The sequence below is a fragment of the Capra hircus genome, chromosome 4, assembly GCF_001704415.2.
Source record: "Capra hircus breed San Clemente chromosome 4, ASM170441v1, whole genome shotgun sequence".
In the NCBI taxonomy this organism is placed as follows: Eukaryota; Metazoa; Chordata; class Mammalia; order Artiodactyla; family Bovidae; genus Capra; species Capra hircus.
In genome coordinates, this window is record NC_030811.1 from 58,248,775 (window position 1) to 58,271,027 (window position 22,253).

At 37.5% G+C, this 22,253-nt stretch overlaps 1 protein-coding gene across 1 annotated transcript in view; it reads right to left on the bottom strand.

Moving 5' to 3' along the window:
- The window catches only part of DPY19L2 (dpy-19 like 2), a 93,843-nt gene continuing 72,793 nt past the window's right edge, over nt 1,204-22,253 (bottom strand). Inside the window, exons 18-22 of the mRNA XM_005679195.2 lie at nt 12,395-12,514; nt 11,300-11,474; nt 4,533-4,632; nt 3,098-3,223; nt 1,204-1,378 (exon numbers count right to left, since the gene is read on the bottom strand). Of these exons, the coding sequence (XP_005679252.1) occupies nt 1,228-1,378; nt 3,098-3,223; nt 4,533-4,632; nt 11,300-11,474; nt 12,395-12,514 (672 nt within the window). The 3' untranslated portion in view covers nt 1,204-1,227. The remainder of the gene's footprint in view (nt 1,379-3,097; nt 3,224-4,532; nt 4,633-11,299; nt 11,475-12,394; nt 12,515-22,253) is intronic.

Below are 22,253 nucleotides of genomic sequence, written 5' to 3' on the forward strand. Positions count from 1 at the left end.
CTATTTCTACTATAAAATATGAACTAATCTATGGAATTAAGTCATTTTGCTATCTCAAACACAGAGAGGGCCAAAAACAAGGGAATTACAAACATTCCAAGATTATTAAAGCAGATGCACATTAAAATACTACAGATCTGGCATATTCAACATCTATCAGTCAGAGAGAGTGTTTACCTTTCCACTTGGCAACCATATTTTCCAGCTAACTAACACTTTTCAAAGCATTACTGTTGGATAGGTTTTATACTGGAAGAGAGGATCTATAAAACATTACTGTCCTCATCCAAAACCAAAGCTAAATAAGGACTTAAAACATATTATTAAAATAGATGGTGACTGGGGTAAAAATGACTATGACCAATGAGCTACAGGACTTCAAGATGAAAATGCCTTTGCTTCTTCAATTTTATTTGATAAAACTGGGTTTTCTTTTCTGATTATGCTTATGACCTAAATTTGGCTGTGTACTATAACAATTTTACTTGGATAGTAAAAGAAAAAAAAAAACCCACTGTATTCTAAAAGACAGATTAATAATCTGCTGAAGTTAAATTGAGAACTGATCAATGGAAAATATCTGGCTGGATAAATAAATTTAAAAAGATTGAAAACATTGCAAAATAAGCTGTTTTGAAAAATACTTAACTTAAAATGATTTTTAAAAAAAGTTGTTAAAAGCTATTAAAGACCTTTCCTGAGGGCTACTAAAAGCAAAAACAACCTTAATAGACACATGGTTACAAACAAATTTCCTCACAAAGATAGAGGTTGTGATCAGTACCAGGATCTTAGGGAAGTGTCATTTCAGAAACTGCATTAGTCTCTTCTAAGTGTTTTAAAGAGTTTGAGTTGGTACATCCTAGAATACTAGAGGAAATTAGAAGCAATTTGCCTAGTTGGATACAAAAGGACTTATATAGTCTTGATTTATTCAATTTCATTGTTCTCTTACATATATTTTTCTTCTTTAAAACTTTAAGATGAACATTTATTTACGGAATACGAAATGATTTACTCATTTATATGACAAGTTTAATAAGGCTGACATTCAACGGAAAACAATGAAATAATTTACCTTTTAGAAATTAGAAAAAGTTTAAATCATTTTTGTTATCTTGTTTTTAAGGGTCCTTATTAAAGCTTGTGATTTTTATTACTGTAAATAAACTAAAGTGATTGTTTTTGTGCACCTCTTTGCACCATAGTGTAAAGGGCGGTCTTTTCTCAATTAACTTTTAACACTCTGTACATACTATTCTGAAACACTGTGGTGAAGTATGGCCTCGCATCCTTTAGCAAGATGCTACATAAGGGAGGGTTAGCTGAGTTAGAAGGGTCTTCCACATCCCAAATTTCAAGCATACTGCAACCGGGCCTGAAAAAATAAGCACACATATATATATTAAAAATGCATTCATATCTAGAAGAACTATAATTATAAAATATCTCAGATTTTTAGAGACATTTAATAAATTAAAGATCTTAGTACATTTCAAAAAACATGTTTAAAATTTAGAGATATTAATAATAAAATGAAATCATGCTATATTCTTATATTCTAGTTAACCAAATAACCAATATATTATTGAATAAAATAATAAGAGCTCAATGTAATTCAGAAACATATATTTAAAAATCCACCTTCAAAGTGAAATATAAATGAATATATGTTCTAAACGGTACTGCTATCCAAATATAATACCCGTTTACAGTAAAATGAGACAAATTAAAGCAAAGTTAATAGTTAATCTAATTCCTGATGAATTACCTACTTCATATTCTTGAACTTAAGTTTTGAATTAAATTAGCATGATAACATATAAAGTCCAAAGCAGGAAAGAGAAGCTCTTGTGCCACTGTTACTCCCCTCAACTCTTCCCTTTCTGAGTGGACTGAATGAGGTATTTCCCACTAGAGAATAACCCTGCACGGGAATCATTACAGGGAAGAAGTCAGACAAAATCAGTCTATATTGAGGTATAATTTACATACAATAAAATTCACCCAGTTTATGTGTAAATTTTCACAAGCATGGGTAAATGTGTATAAGTGTGTGAGCATCATCATAATCATAACATGGAAAATTTCCATCACCTCAATGAGTTCCCTTGCACCCTTTCATAGTCAATCCTCTCCCTGAAACATCAGTCTAGGTAAGTACTGATCTTCCTTCCACACCATAGTGTTGCCTTTTTAGAATATGCTAGAAAATACATATTTAGCATACGCTACACACACGGTTGGTTACTCAGGTGGTAACATTTCTATCCTTTCTACTTCAACCTTTCTTTCATGTATTTGTACTTAAAATGCATCTTCCTGTAAGGAAGGACATAGACAGGTTTTGCTTTTGTATTCAGTCTCAACCTCTGACATTTGATTGGAGTGTTTAGACCCCACTCACATTTGCAAGTACTGACACACTTCTTCCTATACATCATTTATTCAATTTTAAAATTAGATACAAAGATTAGCTACTAAAATCTCAAAAATTAGCTCTTCAAAAGTCTCATATAGCCAATTCCTAATTATTCACAGGAGAAATGAAAATTCTTAATGTTAAGATTAATACAACTAAGGATTTTTTAAATCAAGGAGACTAAACAAAGGCCTGAAGATATTCATTACACATCTCAGAATTTGATGTATTTTTAGGTATTCAAAATTTAGAAATTTAAAACTGTTAATTAGAAACATTTTCTTATGTCCTTCTGAGTTATGTGACACTTTTCTTATATGTCTTATAAAGCCAATGTAATAGTAGCAGAATGCTAGTATCTCACTTTGCTATAAATTCAAATCTATTTTAGATATCTAATAAAAGTTTAAAAAACTTGAAAATTATGGAAAAAAGCTACATTCAGATGTTAAAATGAAAGAATTAGGATAGCAAAATACACTATCATTTCTGAAATTACATTATGCTTAAATAGTATAATTCCATGCAAGAATTTTAAATAAAATACCAAGATAACAATTTAATGGAATTAATTTAAAATAAAAATTTTTAGAGAATCAGGACTGCTGTAATGAAGTAAAACATTCACTGCTTTAATATATACCATATATCATAGAGCATAGGGCTCATACTCACTTAGTTCTCACAACACACCATGCCTCTTCTAAAATGTAGTAATTTACATGTAACTCCACCAACTTATCTCTCACTTCTTTTGCAGATTTTCGACTATATGCGGAGTAAACTATTTTTGTCCGAGCTCTTTAAATTCAAACAAGTTAAAAAAAAGTTTCTAAATAAGTGATAATAGAGTTGACTAAAGAAATTTTGTTACCAAATTAAAACCCCAATGCTTACTGGATGGAGCCCTGATTATACATGACCCCAAACAGCATGAATTATTTGGGGATAGAAATTTCCACATTTTACTTACATTTTAAATGTTCTAAAACTTGCAGAAATTTGAATTTTGCAGGTGCTGTGTATCAGTGTATAAGCCAGTTTAGAGTCTAGAGATAGGTAGCAGTATAATAGTTCAGAATATAAAAGTATCTTTGCATAATTTAAGAAGTCAACTAATCTGGAAGAAACTCAGATAGAGGCTAAATATAGTGAAAATACAGATTTCAGCAGATAATTTCATTTAGAGAAGGTTTGAAAGACATATGAGTTGAAGCTGAATGTAGTAAATAGAATAATTAGACAGTGAGCATCTACAGTAGTACTCAGGTAGAGAAAGTACCCTAACAGAAGCTTGAGAAACAGGAATGCTTACTAAAATATGGTAGACAGATGATTTAGTTCTAAATGGGAGTTTTTATAAAATCCTAAGTAAATGATCAATTATACATTAGACTTTTTTTAAGAGTTCAAGCATACAGAATGCCCAATCTTCAAAGTCAAACATAAAAGTTTAATTTAAAATATTACCTTTAACAATAAACCAAAGTCACATTAAAAGGAAAAGATTATCCAATTATTGGGTGATTAAAATGATTTTTAAAAGTCACTTAAGGAAAACAAAACTTTCAGATTTCAGTGGAAACTAGGGTTCCCATAATCAACTAATAAAAGAGCAACCCAAATTTTCGTAAAAGCATTTAACATAGTGGACTTCATAAACTGTTTTTACCTGTGAAGAAAAGGCTAATCATTGGCCACCAGTAAGATCAAGAGTGGTTTCTTAAATCAGGCAGAGGGGCTGTGGAATCTAGAACAGGGGTTGGCAAATGATGGCCATGAGCCAAGTGTATTCCCTTCTTGTTACTACTACTTAGGAGTGTCACTGGAATACACACACCCATAGAAACACACAGAGTCTAGTCATAAATGTGATCTATTTTTTTACTTTGAGCAAAATTCAGTTTTGCTTTTTTCAGTTTTCAGCAATTTATTAAGATTGCTTTAACAGGTACATGTTGTAATTTCTGAATTGTTACTACTTTTTAACTTCTAGAATGAACATGAGGATAAAAGAATGTGTATGTGTGTATATAAAAATTTTCCCTATTCCTATAAGTCAGTAGAAGTCATTGGTGTGTCTGGTTGTAGTATTCTATCAGTTGCCCACCTCAAGTCAGCATCCTCATAATGTGGGTGATTCACAATGGGGTGAAGAGTGGAAAGCTTGACACTTGCCATCGTAGGCATGGCACCAGCAAAAACAGCATCTGGAAAACAAGATTATATTTCTTAACATGTTTTAAAGAAAACCAAAAGTTACTCGTCTATAATATTTAAACCCAGTTAAGAAAGATGTGCTGTGCTTAGTTGCTCAGTCATGTCCAACTCTTTCTGACCCCATGGACTGTGGCCTACCAGGCTCCTCTGTCCATGGGATTTTTAAGAATACCAGAGTAGGTTGTTATTTCCTCCTCCAGGGGATCTTCCCAACCCAGGAATCAAACTCAGGTCTCCTATATCACAGGCAGATTCTTCACTATCTGAGCCACCAGGGGAGCTCAGGAATACTGGAATGGGTAGCCTACCCCTTCTCCAGAGGATCTTCCCAACCCAGGAATCAAACCAGGCTCTCCTGCATTGCAGGTGGATTCTTTACCAGAAGAGCTACCAGGGAAGCCCACGAAAGATGAAGTACTGCTACTGCTAAGTCACTTCAGTCGTGTCCAACTCTGTGCGACCCCACAGATGGCAGCCCACCAGGCTCCCCTGTCCCTGGGATTCTCCAGGCAAGAACACTGGAGTGGGTTGCCATTTCCTTCTCCAATGCATGAAAGTGAAAAATGAAAGGGAAGTTGCTCAGTCGTGTCCGACTCTTCGTGACCCCACAGACTGCAGCCCACGAGGCTCCTCCATCCAGGGGATTCTCCAGGCAAGAGTACTGGAGTGGGGTGCCATTGCCTTCTCCAAAGATGAAGTACAGTGAAAATAATTATCATTGACAGCATTCTTTTTTTTTTTCACTTAATATTTACTGATATTCTACACAATAATAGCCAACTTTTGTTAAATGTTATCTTGGTGGCATACACTTGGTGATTATACAATTTAACTTGCACAGCTTTGGGGGTGGGTTCTATGTTATACCTGTTTTGTAGGTTAGGAAGCTAAGAGACAGCAAAGCAATTGGCCCAAGACAGCATAGCGCGGAACTATCAGGGCCCACCCTCTTAGCCATTTCACTAGGGCACACTGTTTTGTTCAAATGCTATACTAACAGACAGCACTACAAAGATGGGACTGGAAAAAATTGTAAAATTTCATATCTTGTTCCAATAGTCTAAAGTTCTAGGAACTAAAAGACTTATAAAGGGCAAGTCTCATGGTACATGTTTTAAAGTGAGTTTCGTGGGTTATGAACTGTAATCCTGAGAACCTGCCAGATGAAGGCATTGTTTTCTTCCCTTAGATCACTTTTAAATATTCATAACTAAGCCTTGACTTTATAAATATACACATTTCATCAAACTATTTCATTACGTGTTAGTAGTACTTTCTGGAGTAATAACATGTATAAATTCATTGCTTTTTGGTTATAACTAGTGATACACCAAAATCTACTGTGTGGCTTCAGTTTTAGCTGTATTTCTTGAGAGACAAAAAGACCAAATGGAAAGAAATAAATATGACTTATTATAATCATATAATAAATGATTATATAATTATGATGATCATTATCACTTTTAATCAGCAAAGTAAAACCATCAATAAGAACTAGGCATATTACTCAGATCTACTGGCAACAATTGAATATTTATTTTCAAATATAATTAACCATTCTAAATGTAACTTTGAATGAATTTGTTGTTGCTCTTCAGTCACTCAGTCATGTCCAAATCTTTGCAACCCCATAGACTGCAGCACACCAGCTTCCCTGTCCTTCACCATCTCCCAGAGCTTGCTCAAACTCAGGTCCATTGAGTCGGTGATGCCATCCAACCATCTCATCTTCTGTCATCCCCTTCTCCTCCTGCCTCAATCTTTGCCAGCATCAGGGTCTTTTCCAATGTCAGTTCTTCACATAAGGTGGCCAAAGTATTGAAGCTTCAGCTTCAGCATCAGTCCTTCCAATGAATATTCAGGATCAATTTCCTTTAGGACTGACTGCTTTGATCTCCTGGCCAACTCTCAAGAGTCTTCTCCAACATTACAGTTCAAAAGTATCAGTTCTTTGGCACTCATCTTTCTTTATGGTCCAGCTCTCACATCCATATATGACTACTGGAAAAACCATAGCTTTGACTAGAAAGACCTTTGTCTGCAAAGTAATGTCTCTGCTTTTTAACATGTTGTCTAGGTCTGTGATAGCTTTTCTTCCAAGAAGAAAGCTTCTTTTAATTTCATGGCTGCAGTCACCATCTGCAGTGATTTTGGAGCCCAAGAAAATAAAGTCTGTCACTGTTTCCATTGTTTTCCATCTATTTGCCATGACTGGATACCATGATCTTCATTTTTTCAACACTGAATTTTAAGCCAAAGTTTTTACTCTCCTCTATCACCTTCATCAAGAGGCTTGTTAGTTCCTCTTTGCTTTCTGCCACAAAGGTGGTGTCATCTGCATATCTGAGGTTATTGATATTTCTTCCAGCAATTTTGATTCCAGCTTGCACTTCTGGTTCCTCTGTCTTTTCTAAATCCAGCTTGAACATCTGGAAGTTCTCGGTTAGTGAAGCCTCGTCTGGAGAATTTTGAGCATTACTTTGCTAGCAGGTGAGATGAGTGCAATTGTGCAGTATTTTGAGCATTTTTGGCAGTGCCTTTCTTTGAGACTGGAATGAAAACTGACCTTTTCCAGCCCTGTGGCCACTGCTGAGTTTTCCAAATTTACTGGAATATTGAGTGCGGTACTTTCACAGCATCATCTTTTAGGATTTGAAATGGCTCAGCTGGAACTCCATCACCTCCAGTAGCTTTGTTTATAGTCATGCTTCCTAAGACCTACTTGACTTTGCATTCCAGGATGTCTGGCTCTAGGCAAGTGATCATACCATCGTGATTATCTGGGTCATTAAGATCTTTTTGTACAGTTCTGTGTATTCTTGCCACCTCCTCTCAATATCTTCTGCTTCTGTTAGGTACATATCATTTCTGTCCTTTATTGAGCCCATCTTTGTATGAAACGTTCCCTTGGTATATCTAATTTTCTTGAAGAGATCTCTAGTCTTTCCCATTCTATTGTTTTCCTTTGTTTCTTTGCATTGTTGACTTAGGAAGGCTTTCTTATCTCTCCTTGCTATTCTTTGGAACTCTGCATTCAGATGAGTGTATCTTTCCTTTTTTCCTTTGCCTGTCACTTCTCTTTTTTTCTCAGCTATTTGTAAGGCCTCCTCAGACAACCATTTTGTCTTTTTGAATTTCTTTTTCTTGGACATGGTTTTCATCACCACCTCCTGTACAATGTTATGAAACTCTGTCCACAGTGCTTCAGGCACTCTATCAGAACTAATCCCTTGAATCCATTTCTCACATCCACTGTATAATTGTAGGGATTTGATTTAGGTCATATCTGAATGGCGTTTTCATACTATGGACTTTATTGACTATGCCAAAGCCTCTGACTGTGTGGATCACAATAAACTGTGGAAAATTCTGAAAGAGATGGGATACCAGACCACCTGACCTGCCTCTTGAGAAACCTATATGCAGGTCAGGAAGCAACAGTTAGAACTGGGCATGGAACAACAGACTGGTTCCAAATAGGAAAAGGAGTACATCAAGGCTGTATATTGTCACCCTGCTTATTTAACTTCTATGCAGAGTACATCATGAGAAACGCTGGGCTGGAAGAAGCACAAGCTGGAATCAAGATTGCTGGGAGAAATATCAGTAACCTCAGATGTGCAGATGACACCACCCTTATGGCAGAAAGTGAAGAGGAACTAAAAAGCCTCTTAATGAAAGTGAAAGAGGAGAGTGGAAAAGTTGGCTTAAAGCTCAACATTCAGAAAACGAAGATCATGGCATCTGGTCCCATCACTCCATGGGAAATAGATGGGGAAACAGTGGAAACAGTGTCAGACTTTATTTTTTGGGACTCCAAAATCACTGCAGATGGTGACTGCAGCCATGAAATTAAAAGATGCTTACTCCTTGGAAGAAAAGTTATGACCAACCTAGATAGCATATTGAAAAGCAGAGACATTACTTTGCCAACAAAGGTTGAGAAACTCTGGGCTAGAGGGACCCAAGCTCAGGACCAGGGTCATCCAGAAGAAACTAGGGAAGCCTGTCCAGAAAAAACTGAAACCATGGAGAAGAAACTGTCTATGAAACAGAAGGAGAGGGAGAAATACTCCTTAGCTGCTTCTTTCCTCTTGGGAGTACAGCATCAAATATGAGCATGACAGGGAAACCACAGGATCTTTTCTATAATATATTTAAATCTCCAATTAGCCTACTGCATGTATTAGAAAAAAGATCCCTTCAGATCTGACAGAACCTCACTAACACATGACTTGTGAGTGGACCACAGGCTGGATTAGAGTTCCCACTTGTCCTCTCAACTGAGCACCTTTGTGCTGTGTACAAACTATGCAGAGCTACATGGTGGACCTGAATGTAAGCTCTAGTCTCACCTTAATTACAGAATCTCAAGCTTCTTTTAATAAAACATGTGGTAACCATGAGAGAACTCATAATACAGAGATGAGAAAAATTGGTAGGATCAAAGAAGAGGCAAAAATGAGGTAAGAGTTTGTGGGAAATCTCTTAGAAGGTTAAGTTGCTAAACATAGGCTTTCTTTGCCAAGAACCCAAGACAAACACTGGAACAAAGACGCAAGCAAAGATGAAAAGAACAGATACCTTTTGAAGCTTTGGAAAAACAGGTGTAAGTGGTGAGGGGTGAGAGAGAGTAAAGGCAGTAACTACCTTGTACCTTATAGGGAAAAAATAAAGCATTAATTCAAAAATTCTGATTAAACTAGCCTGGAAGCTCTAGGACCTAGAGTCTAAGTGATGAGGCATTGCCATTGTCATCCTTTGAAAGCCACAGACCAAATATTTGAGTTGAAGTTTATAAGTTTACCTTCAGTTCAGTTCAGTTCAGTTCAGTGGCTCAGTCATGCCCGACTCTTTCTGACCCCATGAATCGCAGCACGCCAGGCCTCCCTGTCCATCACCATCTCCCGGAGTTCACTCAAACTCATGTCCATCGAGTCGGTGATGTATTCCAGCCATCTCATCCTCTGTTGTCCCCTTTTCCTCCTGCCCCCAATCCCTCCCAGCATCAGAGTCTTTTCCAATGAGTCAACTCTTTGCATGAGGTGGCCAAAGTACTGGAGTTTCAGCTTTAGCATCCTAGAACACCCAGGGCTGATCTCCTTCAGAATGGACTGGTTGGACCTCCTTGCAGTCCAAGGGACTCTCAAGAGTCTTCTCCAACACCACAATTCAAAAGCATCAATTCTTCGGCGATCAGCTTTCTTCACAGTCCAGCTCTCACATCCATACATGACCACTGGAAAAACCATAGCCTTGACTAGACGGACCTTTGCTGGCAAACTAATGTCTCTGATTTGAATATACTATCTAGGTTGGTCATCACTTTTCTTCCAAGTATTAAGCGTCTTTTAATTTCATGGCTGCAATCACCATCTGCAGTGATTTTGAAGCCCCCCAAAATAAAGTTTCCACTGTTTCCCCATCTGTTTCCCATTGAGTGATGGGACCAGATGCCATAATCTTTGTTTTCTGAATGTTGAGCTTTAAGCCAACTTTTCCACTCTCCTCTTTCACTTTCATCATGAGGCTTTTTAGTTCCTCTTCACTTTCTGCCATAAGGGTGGTGTCATCTGCATATCTGAGGTTATTGATATTTTTCCCGGCAATCTTGATTCCAGCTTGTGCTTCTTCCAGCCTAGTGTTTCTCATGATGTACTCTGCATATAACTTTAAATAAGCAGGGTGACAATATACAGCCTTGATGTACTCCTTTTCCTATTTGGAACCAGTCTGTTGTTCCATGTTCAGTTCTAACTGTTGCTTCCTGACCTGCATATAGGTTTCTCAAAGAAGTTTACCTTAATGATAGCTAATTAGTAAAATGATGACTACCAAATAAGAGATAGGAGAAAAGTGGCTCAAAGAGTCATAGGATAAACTTAAATAAATCATAGGGAAGAAATTAAGCCTGAAAAAAACTGTCTTAGACAGGACTATAGAGTAGTTGCAGAAAATAGCATAGAATATATTCATTCTCTGGAAAGGTATTTAAAAATGAAGTAAATATCAATCTGCTTGAGGCAGTCTTAGATAAAGACTGTAAGAGAAGAAAAACTAGAAGAATATTTTAAACTATTTTAAAGTAGCATGTATAATCATCTTTTTGAGATGAGTTAGTGAAAAAACCCGAACGTCCAAGATTTTAACCCGTCTATATGAGATTGGTTTTATAGACATGAAGCAGAGGGTATGCACTGGTGGAAGTCATGGGAAGGGTATTGCTAACCTCCCCACAGTCAAAACTGGTTTCTCCAGTGGCCTGCCACACAGTGCAAAAGTTTGTCATTAAAGGTTTTTTACTTTGATGTGTCACTGCTATGATTAAAATACAATAATAATCTCAGAGTTATAGCATATAACTTGTGAACAATTATTAACTCTAGATATCAATTAAAATTCTTTTTGACAGATATCCAGGAGGGGTTTAAAAAGGACACAAAATTTCCTTTTGGAAATTTGATTTAGTGAACACTGCAATTGACACACTGAAAATGTGTGAAGGTATGAATGCATGTGTTTTTTTAAATTGTATATATATCCACATATATATATGAAATGACAACTATACAATACATACAAATGTATAACAACCTATAATGTGTATAAGTATATGTGTGTGTGCTAGCTATACATATAATCAAAACAGCTACATACCTGGCCTGGTATTGTATTTGATCCACTGTATCAGTTCTTCCTGGGGCAAATTATTAAATTCTCCTATTATGCTCCATTGATTATAGAGGTTTGCATAACCTTGTATTGACATTATTGATACAAGACTGAGGATAAGAGGCATAAAACGAACTCTGAAAAAAAGCCAGCCAAAGAGCTGAAATGAAAGAAACCATTTATTTATAATTCTTATATGAACAGTGCTATTGGGTCAATAATATATTCTCACCTTTCTACCTAAGCCAAGATGGATTACCATTTGATACTAATAATATACAAAATATAATAATTATCTATTGTTTAAAACCAGCAAATATTTTAGAATTACATGATCCAGTCAAAAATGGAGCTTACTGTTCTCTTGAAAGAATTAAAGAAGAAATACCTGATCCTTCCAGTATAGATTTACAACCAGGAGTTAAGGTTAACAAATCATAACTCTGACATATCCTCGAACTAAATCCTGTCATATCTGGATGTCTTTTATGGACATCTTGAATATCTAGGAAAACATCATTAGTACTGAAAATTTTTATCCTCTCAGGAATTTAAGTATTATGATATTCTAAGGCAAAACATTTATAATCAAAACCAAGCAAGGGGTCTCTAGAAGTAACTTGGTCCCACAATTCTAGCTGCTTTATCTAGCTGTCTTGCATATGAGCTACAGTAACAGAACCCTAGAAACTGACAACTTTCCCACAGATTATCCAAGCCCAACAGGACGATACTAGAGCAATTGCACTGCATCTTCTCTAGCGTTCCAAGAGCACTCGAGGGTAGTTCTGATGGGCCATGACGCTGTTACACTGACCTAAACTTCAGAAACTATGTTAGTAAGAATGCTCATAGAGGGGAAAGTCGCAGAGTTATCAGCTAAAGTCTAGGAATAAATGTCAAGGCTGCTTGAATTTGCTTTTCTTATGCTATAATGAATCACAAACTAGTACTTTAAATCACTTAAGATAAAGAAACACCAAGTGCTTTTATGTTTTAGATTAGTGAGCAAAACCATGAGTAACTACATTGCAGTTGCTATAGTGTTACAGAGTAGTTATGAAAGAATGAATACCTTACCCGCCGAGAACATATCAGGGAAGCCATAACACACATATGAGGTGTCAAAAAGAGCTTCAGCCTCATAATTAAAATGGCAAGGGGAGTGAATGCAAACAACTGCAATGTGTGAAAAATTATCTATAAAAACACAAAACAAAATTAATATTCACTTCATATTTTAAAATTAGTATATGTACAATAAAGTATATTAAAACTATTGTTATTCACTAGGACAAGGATCTTTTAACTCAGTAATACATCTATTAATATTCATTCATTTATTCAACAAAGATTTATCAAATGCCTGCTATATGCCAGGTACTGTTCTGAGTGCTTTGGATATAGTCGGGTGCTAAAACGACACTAAGCAATTCCTGTCCTCATGAGACTCACATTTTAGTACATTTAGTAAGGAGAGACAGAAAATAAATGGACATATCAAATAACAAAGCCTATTAAACAGTCTTTGAGAAAGTGGTAAGTATGATGGAAAAGGAAGGAGAGCTGAAAAGGAGACTGAAGTGCAGGCTGTGGTGTGAGGTCACAAGCAGAAGGTGCAAGTGTACTTAGGATCATCAGAGTGGAACTCCTCGAAAAGGTGGTATTTGAGCAAGGACCTACACCAGGTGAAAAAGGGAGTCACAGAGACTTAAAAATATGGGATGCTTCAAAAATTTGTGATATTCAGTCAGCAACAAAAATCATAACACAATCTAGATTATTTTAGAAGTAGTGGGATTGTATAAATATTTGTACTAATCAGTAGGACACCCCATTTTGATTAAGATGGAGTTGCACTAAGTTTTCAAACAAAACTTTTCTAACAGACATATTCATAAAATATCAACAAACTTCTCAGTACATAAATGGACAAAGAATTAATACGAGTAAAAGTAACTAAAAATCATGTTCTAAACTATTAGTATTAAAACAAGGTAAATAGTAAAAATAATATTTTCATCTATAAAACTGACAAATATTAAATTAATATTGAGTATTAGAGAGGAGGCCATGAAACCACACACTGTAATAACTGGTATATTTTTGTAATTTAGCAATATTTATCAAGATCCTAGAAAAGAGCCAACCTTGGCTAGGGTCTAGCCAAGACCCTAGAACCAAACCAACCTAAATTTTGACTCTAGGTATTAAAGGGAATAATCAAAACATAAAAATACTTCTACAAAGATGGTAACTTAAGTGAGTTTTTCACACCAGAAATAGAAACAAACTAAATGAACAATATAGAAGACTAAGTAAATTATTGCATTTTCACATGTGAAAAGTAAAGTGTTAGTTCCTCAGCTGTGTCTGATTCTTTACAACCCCATGTACTGTAGCCCCCCAGGCTCCTCTGTCCATGGGATTCTCCAGGCAAGAATACTGGAGTGGGTTTCCATCCCCTTCTCCAGGGTATCTTCCCAATGCAGTAATCAAACCCAGGTCTCCTGCATTTCCTGCATTTTAGGCGGATTCTTTACCATCTGAGCTACCAGAGAAGCTCCATTATCACATGTTATATAGACATTAATATATTGGAAGACTATTTAATGGTGTGGAACAGTTTTCAAAAACAAAGATCATGACATCTGGTCTCATCATTTCATAGCAAATATATGGGGGAAAAATGGAAACAGCGACAGACTTTATTTTGGGGGGGCTCCAAAATCACTGCAGATGGTGACTGCAGCCATGAAATTAAAAGACGCTTGCTCCTTGCAAAAAAAGCCATGGCAAACCTAGACAGCATATTAAAAAGCATCTCCATCACTTTGCCAGCAAAGGTTTATATAGTCAAAGCTATGGGTTTTCCAGTAATTGTGTACAGAATGACAGTTGGACCATCACGAAGGCCGAATGCTGAAGAATTGATGCTTTTCAACTGTGGTGCTGAAAAAGATGCTTGAGAGCCCCTTGGACAGGAAGGCGATCAAACCAGTCAATCCTAAAGGAAATCAATCCTGAATATTCTTTGGAAGGACTGATACTGAAGCTTCAATAACTTTGGCCACCTGGCGCGAAGAACTGACTCACTGGAAAAGACCCAGATACTAGGAAAGACTGAAGGCAGGAGGACAAGAGGATGACAGAGGATGAGATGGTTGGATGGCATCACCAACTCGATGGACATGAGTTTGAGCAAGCTCTGGGAGATGGTGAAGGATAAGGAAGTCGGGCGTACTGCAGTCCACGGGGTTGCAGAGTCTGACACGACTTAGCAACTGAACCAAAGTTTTCAGAATATAAAATTCTACATTTACAAAATAATATTAATTCTATGAAAACCATTTATGTGTGTATATAATATATATGCACAGGGGGAAAGACTATAAGAGAGTATACCTAAAAAGTCTACAGAGATTATTCCTGATTGGTAATTTTTCTGGTTTTTCAAATTTTAAAAACAAGTGCTATTCTTACAATCATAAACATGTAATTGATATTTAAAACGGAATGGCATATGACCCAGCAATCCCACTGCTGGGCATACACACTGAGGAAACCAGAATTGAAAGAGATACGTATACCCCAACGTCCCAATGTTCATCGTAGAACTGCTTACAATAGTCAGGACATGGAAGCAAGCTAGATGTCCATGGATGGAGGTTTGTGACATTGTACAGGAAATAGGAATCAAGACCATCTCTAAGAAAAAGAAACGCAAAAAAGCAAAATGGCTGTCTGAGGTGGCCTTACAAACAGCTGTGAAAAGAAGAGAAGTGAAAAGCAAAGGAGAAAAGGAAAGATATACCCATTTGAATGCAGAGTTCCAAAGAATAGCAAGGAGAGATGAGAAAGCCTTCCTCAGTGATCAAGGCAAAGAAATAGAGGAAAACAATAGAATGGGAAAGACTGGAGATCTCTTCAAGAAAATTACAGATACCAAGGGAACATTTCATGCAAAGATGGGCTCAATAAAGGACAGAAATGGTATGGACCTAACAGAAACAGAAGATATTAAGAAGAAGTGGCAAGAATACACAGAAGAACAGTACAAAAAAGATCTTCACGACCCAGATAATCACGATGGTGTGATCACTCACACTCACTCAGAGCCAGACATCCTGGAATGTGAAGTCAAGTGGGCCTTAGGAAGCATCACTACAAACAAAGCTAATGGAGGTGGTGGAATTCCAGTTGAGCTATTTGAAATCCTAAAAGATGATGTTGTAAAAGTGCTGCACTCAATATGTCAGCAAATTTGGAAAACTCAGCAGTGGCCACAGGAATGGAAAGGTCAGTTTTCATTCCAATCCCAAAGAGGGGTAATGCCAAAGAATGCTCAAACTACCGCACAATTGCACTCATCTCACATGCTAGTAAGGTAATGTTCAAAATTCTCCAAGCCAGGCTTCGGCAATATGTGAACCGTGAAATTCCAGATGTTCAAGCTCGTTTTAGAAAAGGTAGAGGAACCAGAGATCAAATTGCCAACATCCGCTGGACGTCCGAAAAAGCAAGAGAGTTTCAGGAAAACATCTATTTCTGCTTTATTGACTATGCCAAAGCCTTTGACTGTGTGGATCACAACAAACTGTGGAAAATCCTGAAGGAGATGGGAATACCAGACCACCTGACCTGCCTCTTGAGAAATCTGTGTGCAGGTCAGGAAGCAACAGTTAGAACTGGACATGGAACAACAGACACGGAACAACAGATTGGTTCCAAATAGGAAAAGGAGTACGTCAAGGCTGTATATTGTCACCCTGCTTCTTTAACTTCTATGCAGAGTACATCATGAAAAATGCTGGACTGGAAGAAACACAAGCTGGAATCAAGATTGCTGGGAGAAATGTTAATAACTTCAGACACGTAGATGACACCACCCTTATGGCAGAAAGTGAAGAAGAATAAAAGGGCCTCATGATGAAAGTGAAAGAGGAGGTGAAAAAGTTGGCTTAAAGCTCAACATTCAGAAAACGAAGATCATGGCATCTGGTCTCATCACTTCATGGCAAATAGATGGGGAAACAGTGGAAACAGTGTCAGACTTTATTTTTCTGCGCTCTAAAATCACTGCAGATGGTGATTGCAGCCATGAAATTAAAAGACGCTTACTCCTTGGAAGGAAAGTTATGACCAACCTAGAAGCATATTAAAAGCAGAGACATTACTTTGTCAACAAAGGTCTGTCTAGTCAAGGCTATGGTTTTTCCAGTAGTCATGCATGGATGTGAGATTTGGACTATAAAGGAAGCTGAGTGCTGAAGAATTGATGGTTTTGAACTGTGGTGTTGGAGAAGACTCTTGAGAGTCCCTTAGACTGCAAGGAGATCCAACCAGTCCATCCTAAAGGAGATCAGTCCTGGGTGATCATTGGAAGGACTGATGTTGATGCTGAAACTCTAATACTTTGGCCACCTGATACGAAGAGCTGACTCATCTGAAAAGTCCCTGATGCTGGGAAAGATTGAGGGCAGGAGGAGAAGGGGACGACAGAGGATGAGATGGTTGTATGGCATTACTAACTCAATGGACATAGGTTTGGGCGAACTCCAGCAGTTGGTGATAGACAGGGAGGCCTGGCGTGCTGTTGTTCATGGAATAACAGAGTTGGACACAACTGAGCAACTGAACTGAACTGAGATGTCCATCGGCAGATGAATGGATAATAAAGCTGTGGTACATATACACAATTGAATATTACTCAGCTATTAAAAATATCATTTTCATAACAATATTTAATATTGATTAAACATTAATATCATTAATAATAATAAAATATTATTCAGCATTTGAATCAGTTCTAATGAGGTGGATGAAACTGGAGCCTATTATAGAGAGTGAAGTAAGGCAGAAAGAAAAACACCAATGTAGTACATTAATGCATATATATGGAATTTTAGAAAGATGGTAACTATAACCCTATATGTGAGACAGCAAAAGAGACACAGGTATAAAGAACATATTGTTGGACTCTGTGGGAAAAGGCGAGAGTGGGATGATTTGAGATAATAGCACTGAAACATGTCATATGTGAAACAGATCGCCAGTCCAGGTTTGATGCATGAGGCAGGGTGCTCAGGGCCGGTGCTCTGGGATGACCCTGAGGGATGGGATGGGGAGGGAGGTGGGTGGGAGGGTCAGGATGGGGAACACATGTACACCCATGGCTGATTCATGTGAATGTATGGCAAAAAACACCACGATATTGTAATTAGCCTCCAATTAAAATAAAAATAAAATAAAAACAAAACAGAATGGCAAAAATTGTACCTAAAGCTTTTTTTTTTTATGATGTTTAAAACCTGCCATCTTTAATTTTTAAAAATAATTCTTGAACCCAAGGTTGGAATGTGGAAAATGTATTTCAAAATCAACCCTTCATTTTCCTTTAGTCAGACTCACCCTTGGACAAAATCTGAATCATGCTTTGGAGAAAGAAAAGAAACCTACACATTTCACACCCAAATAGGTCCTTTTTGGAGGGCCACTAAATCACAGATTGGTAGATTATGTGAGCCATCTACTTTAATCAACTACCCAAAACAGGGATCACTTCTATAAATCTATGAACAGAATATTCACCATTTCCGGAATAGGAATACACCTATTACAAAGATAGATGCTGTATATATGTGAGAAAATCTTTTCTAAAACTGAACTACTGTTTTCCTGTAACTTCCACACCTATTGGTGCATCTCAGTTCTCAATTATCTAAAAACTGTAATGATAATTTTGCACTATTAACTTATGCTTTCTATCCAAACAACAAACTATTCAACAATGCTGCTGCTGCTGCTAAGTTGCTTCAGTCATGTCTGACTGTGCAACCCCAGAGATGGCAGCCCACCAGGCTCCTCCGTCCCTGGGATTCTCCAGGCAAGAACACTGGAGTGGGTTGCCATTTCCTTCTCCAATGCAGGAAAGTGAAAAGTGAAAGTGAAGTCACTCAGTCGTGCCCAACTTAGTGACCCCATGGACTGGAGCCTAGTAGTTCTATTAATCTGTGAATACAGAAGTGTACAGATTCCCAAAATATATTACTCAATACCAGTTTCTCAAAAGAAGTAATTCCTCCCCCAAATTCTGTATCATTCCACTTTTTCAACGGAATAGCTCCAAATAAGTTGTATGTTATGACATATGCCTTCAGCTGTATGTCATATAAAGCCCTTTGGCAATAACAGAAAAACTTTGTTTATAATATAAAACACAAAATAAAATGGACTTAAATATAAAGGATATAATATAAAGTAATCACATAATATAATAAACTAGGGACTAGACAAAAATGAAGGCTGATGCAATACTGACTGTCATGCTCACAATGAGGTATGAGTAGGTCAAAAGAATACTCAGGAGTTAATTCTTCTAAATGTTATCTCTCTCTAGCCTATCTTTTCACAAGTTCTTCACAGTATTATGATATTCTGGAACTAAACATGGTTTCTAAATCTCTTTCTTTTTCTTTCCTGTGAATTACTAATTCTTTCCTGTGAATTAGTATTCCTTCACTAATTTCTAAGCTTGTAACATAGAACAGTTGGCTAAAAGTAACTAATATGATGCAATAAATAAAACACAAGTACATTAAATTATGAGTAAAAAATCACAATAGACTCCATTGATCTAACAAACTTTAGTAACATCACGACAGTAAGGAGGTAACCCAAGGGTTCATTTAGTGAGCTGAGATTTGCAGACTGTCCCTGATTCAGAGGGTTGGCACAAAGCAAGGAACTTGGAACTTACTCCCTGGTGAAAAAATTATCCTAAGGAATTCTCACCTAATTTTGAAACAAGCTGGAATGTACAACCTTTTGTTATATCACATTCAGAGTTTGTCAACGTTTCTGCCTCTCACACCCTGTCATCCCTAAGGTGAAGTGCAGTCGCTCAGTCGTGTCCAACTCTTTGTGACCCCATGGACAGTAGCCAACCAGGCTCTTCCATCCATTGGATTTTCCAGGCAAGAATACTGGAGTGGTTGCCATTTCCTTCTCCAGGGGATCTTCCCCACCCAGGAATCGAACCCGGGTCTCCCACATTGTAGGCAGACGCTTTACCGTTTGAGCCACAAGGGAAGTCAAGGTGAAAACAGTCCCATCCCAAACCAAAGAGATTTATCAAGTGTGAGTCACAAGTGGGAGTAGGATTAGGTGCCAAGAAGACACAAGACTTCACATTGGGTACTGCCCAGAAAGCTATCATCTCCTATAAGATCTACTGTTTTTAGAAATTTAAATCTCTAATCTGTTTATGTATTAGGAGTTTAAAATGTCCACTTTAGTTTAAAAAAATTAGAGATTTTCTATCACTGTCCTCTTTTTGGTCAGCTTGATTTCTAATTCCCTTTCAAAAATATATATATAATCTTTAGTGCCAATAGACTAAAGTATTTAAAACTCAGATCTGACCATACCATCTCCAACTTTACAGCAAGGTCCTAATAACGTCCAGCTTCTTTGCATACAAAGTTCCCACAGTCTAAAGATGCTTACTTTTCCCACCTCCTTGTCTTTTTTATCCATCAACAACACTGATTTGCCTTATATCTATGGATAAATTTGGAAAACTCAGCAGTAGCCACAGAAAGGCAATGCCAACGAATGTTCAAACTACTGCACAACTGCATTCATCTCACACACTAGCAAAGTAATACTCAAAATTCTCCAAGGTAGGACTTAACAGTATGTGAATAAGAACTTTCAGATGTTCAAGCTGGATTTACAAAAGGCAGAGGAACAAGAGATCAAATTGCCAATATCTGCTGGATCACTGAAAAAGCAGAAGTCCAGAAAAACATCTATTTCGGCTTTATTGACTATGCCAAAGCCTTTGACTGCGTGGATCACAATAAACTGGAAAATTCTGAAAGAGATGGCAATACCAGACCACCTAACCTGCCTCCTGAGAAATCTGCATGCAAGTCAAGAAGCAACAGTTAGAACAGGACATGGAACAACAGACTGGTTCCAAATTGGGAAAGAAGTACATTGAGGTTGTATATTGTCATCCTACTTATTTAACTTATATGCAGAGTACATCATGCAAAATGCCACACTGGATGAAGCACAAGCTGAAATCAAGACTGTAGGGAGAAATATCAATAACCACAGATATGCAGATGACACTACCCTTATGGCAGAAAGTGAAGAGAACTAAAGAGCTTCTTGATGAAAGTGAAAGAGGAGAGTGAAAAAGTTGGTTTAAAACTCGACATTCAGAAAACTAAGATCATGGCATCCGGTCCCATCACTTCATGGCAACTAGATGGGGAAAAAATGAAAACAAAGAGAGACTTTATTTTCTTGGGCTCTAAAATCACTGCAGATGGTGACTGCAGCCATGAAATTAAAGGACATTTGCTCCTTGGAAGAAAAGCTATGACAAACATAGACAGCATATTAAAAAGCAGAGACATTACTTTGCCAACAAAGGTCTGTCTAGTCAAAGCTATGGTTTTTCCAGTAGTTATGTATGGATGTGAGAGCTGGACCATACAGAAAGCGGAGTGCCAAAGAACTGATACTTTTGAACTGTGATGTTGGAGAAGACTCTTGAGAGTCGTCCAGGAGATCAAACCAGTCAATCCTAAAGGAAATCAGTCCTGAATATTCATTGGAAGGACTGATGCTGAAACTGAAGCTTCAATACTTTTGCCACCTGATGTGAAGAACCAACTCATTGGAAAAGGCCCTGGGAAAGACTGAAGGCAGGAGGAGAAGGGAACAACAGATGATGGGATGGTTGCATGACATCACTGACTCAATGGACATGAGTTTGAGCAAGCTCTGGGAGTTGGTGATGGACAGGGAAGGCTGGCCTGCTGCAGTCCATGGAGTCACAAAGAGTTGGACACAACGGAGTGACTGAACTGAGCTAAACCAGATAAATTCATTACCTTCTGTCTTCCTAGATCTTCCCTGGTGGCTCAGAGGTTAAAGCATCTGCCTCCAATGCGGGAGACCTGGGTTTGACCCCTGGGTCAGGAAGATTCCCTTGGAGAAGGCAGCGGCACCCCACTCCAGTACTCTTGCCTGGAGAATCCCGTGACGGAGAAGCCTGGTGGGCTACAGTCCATGCGGTCGCAGAGTCGGACACGACTGAGCGACTTCACTTTCACTTTCTTTCACTTTCTGTCTTCCTTGCACGCATGCATCCTTTGTCTTTAGCTAGCTATTCCTCTCTATACATTTTAAAGACCTTTCTCCAACTACCACATCCCCTCCACACAGATTTAATCATTTCTTCTGTACTACTTCTCTATCTCCCTTTGTCACTGCACATATACTTGCATGTTCTCATTTTTTCCTTCTACTATACACCTTCATTTCCATAGAAATAAAAACTTGGTGTATAGTAGGCACATAAAAAAGATTAAATGGATAAATATACAGAATTAACACAAAAGATAAAAGTGGGCAAAATAAGAATAAATGGAGAAATGAATGACAATGAGAAGGTAGCAAACTAATGTGAAAAAGGGAGGCAGAAACTTAAAGAATACTTATGGAATTAGGTGGTTGCAGAGTGAGTGACAAACAGATTTTGTTGCTATACTGCCTGGATTCATAGTACTTGGCTCTACAAAGCTCAGGTCACTCTAGCTTTCTGACTTTAGGCAAATTACTGACCATCTCTTTGCCACATTTTTTTTTAAATACGTGAAATAAAAAGTAGTATTTACATCAGTGGGTTGTTGTGAGAATGAAAGTATTAAAGTATGTAAATAACTACCCCTTCCCCAACCAAAATACCTGGCACATAGGAAGCAGTAAAGTGCTGACTACTCCTCTGAGAGCACTGGAAATGGATTGGTAGTGGATAAACTCAAGATTTACTGCAAATTTGCTGTGAGACCTTAGGTGGACTATTTCATTTATCCAGGTCTCCAGTTCTTGGCAGAGACTCTTTGCTCTTATTCCTAGA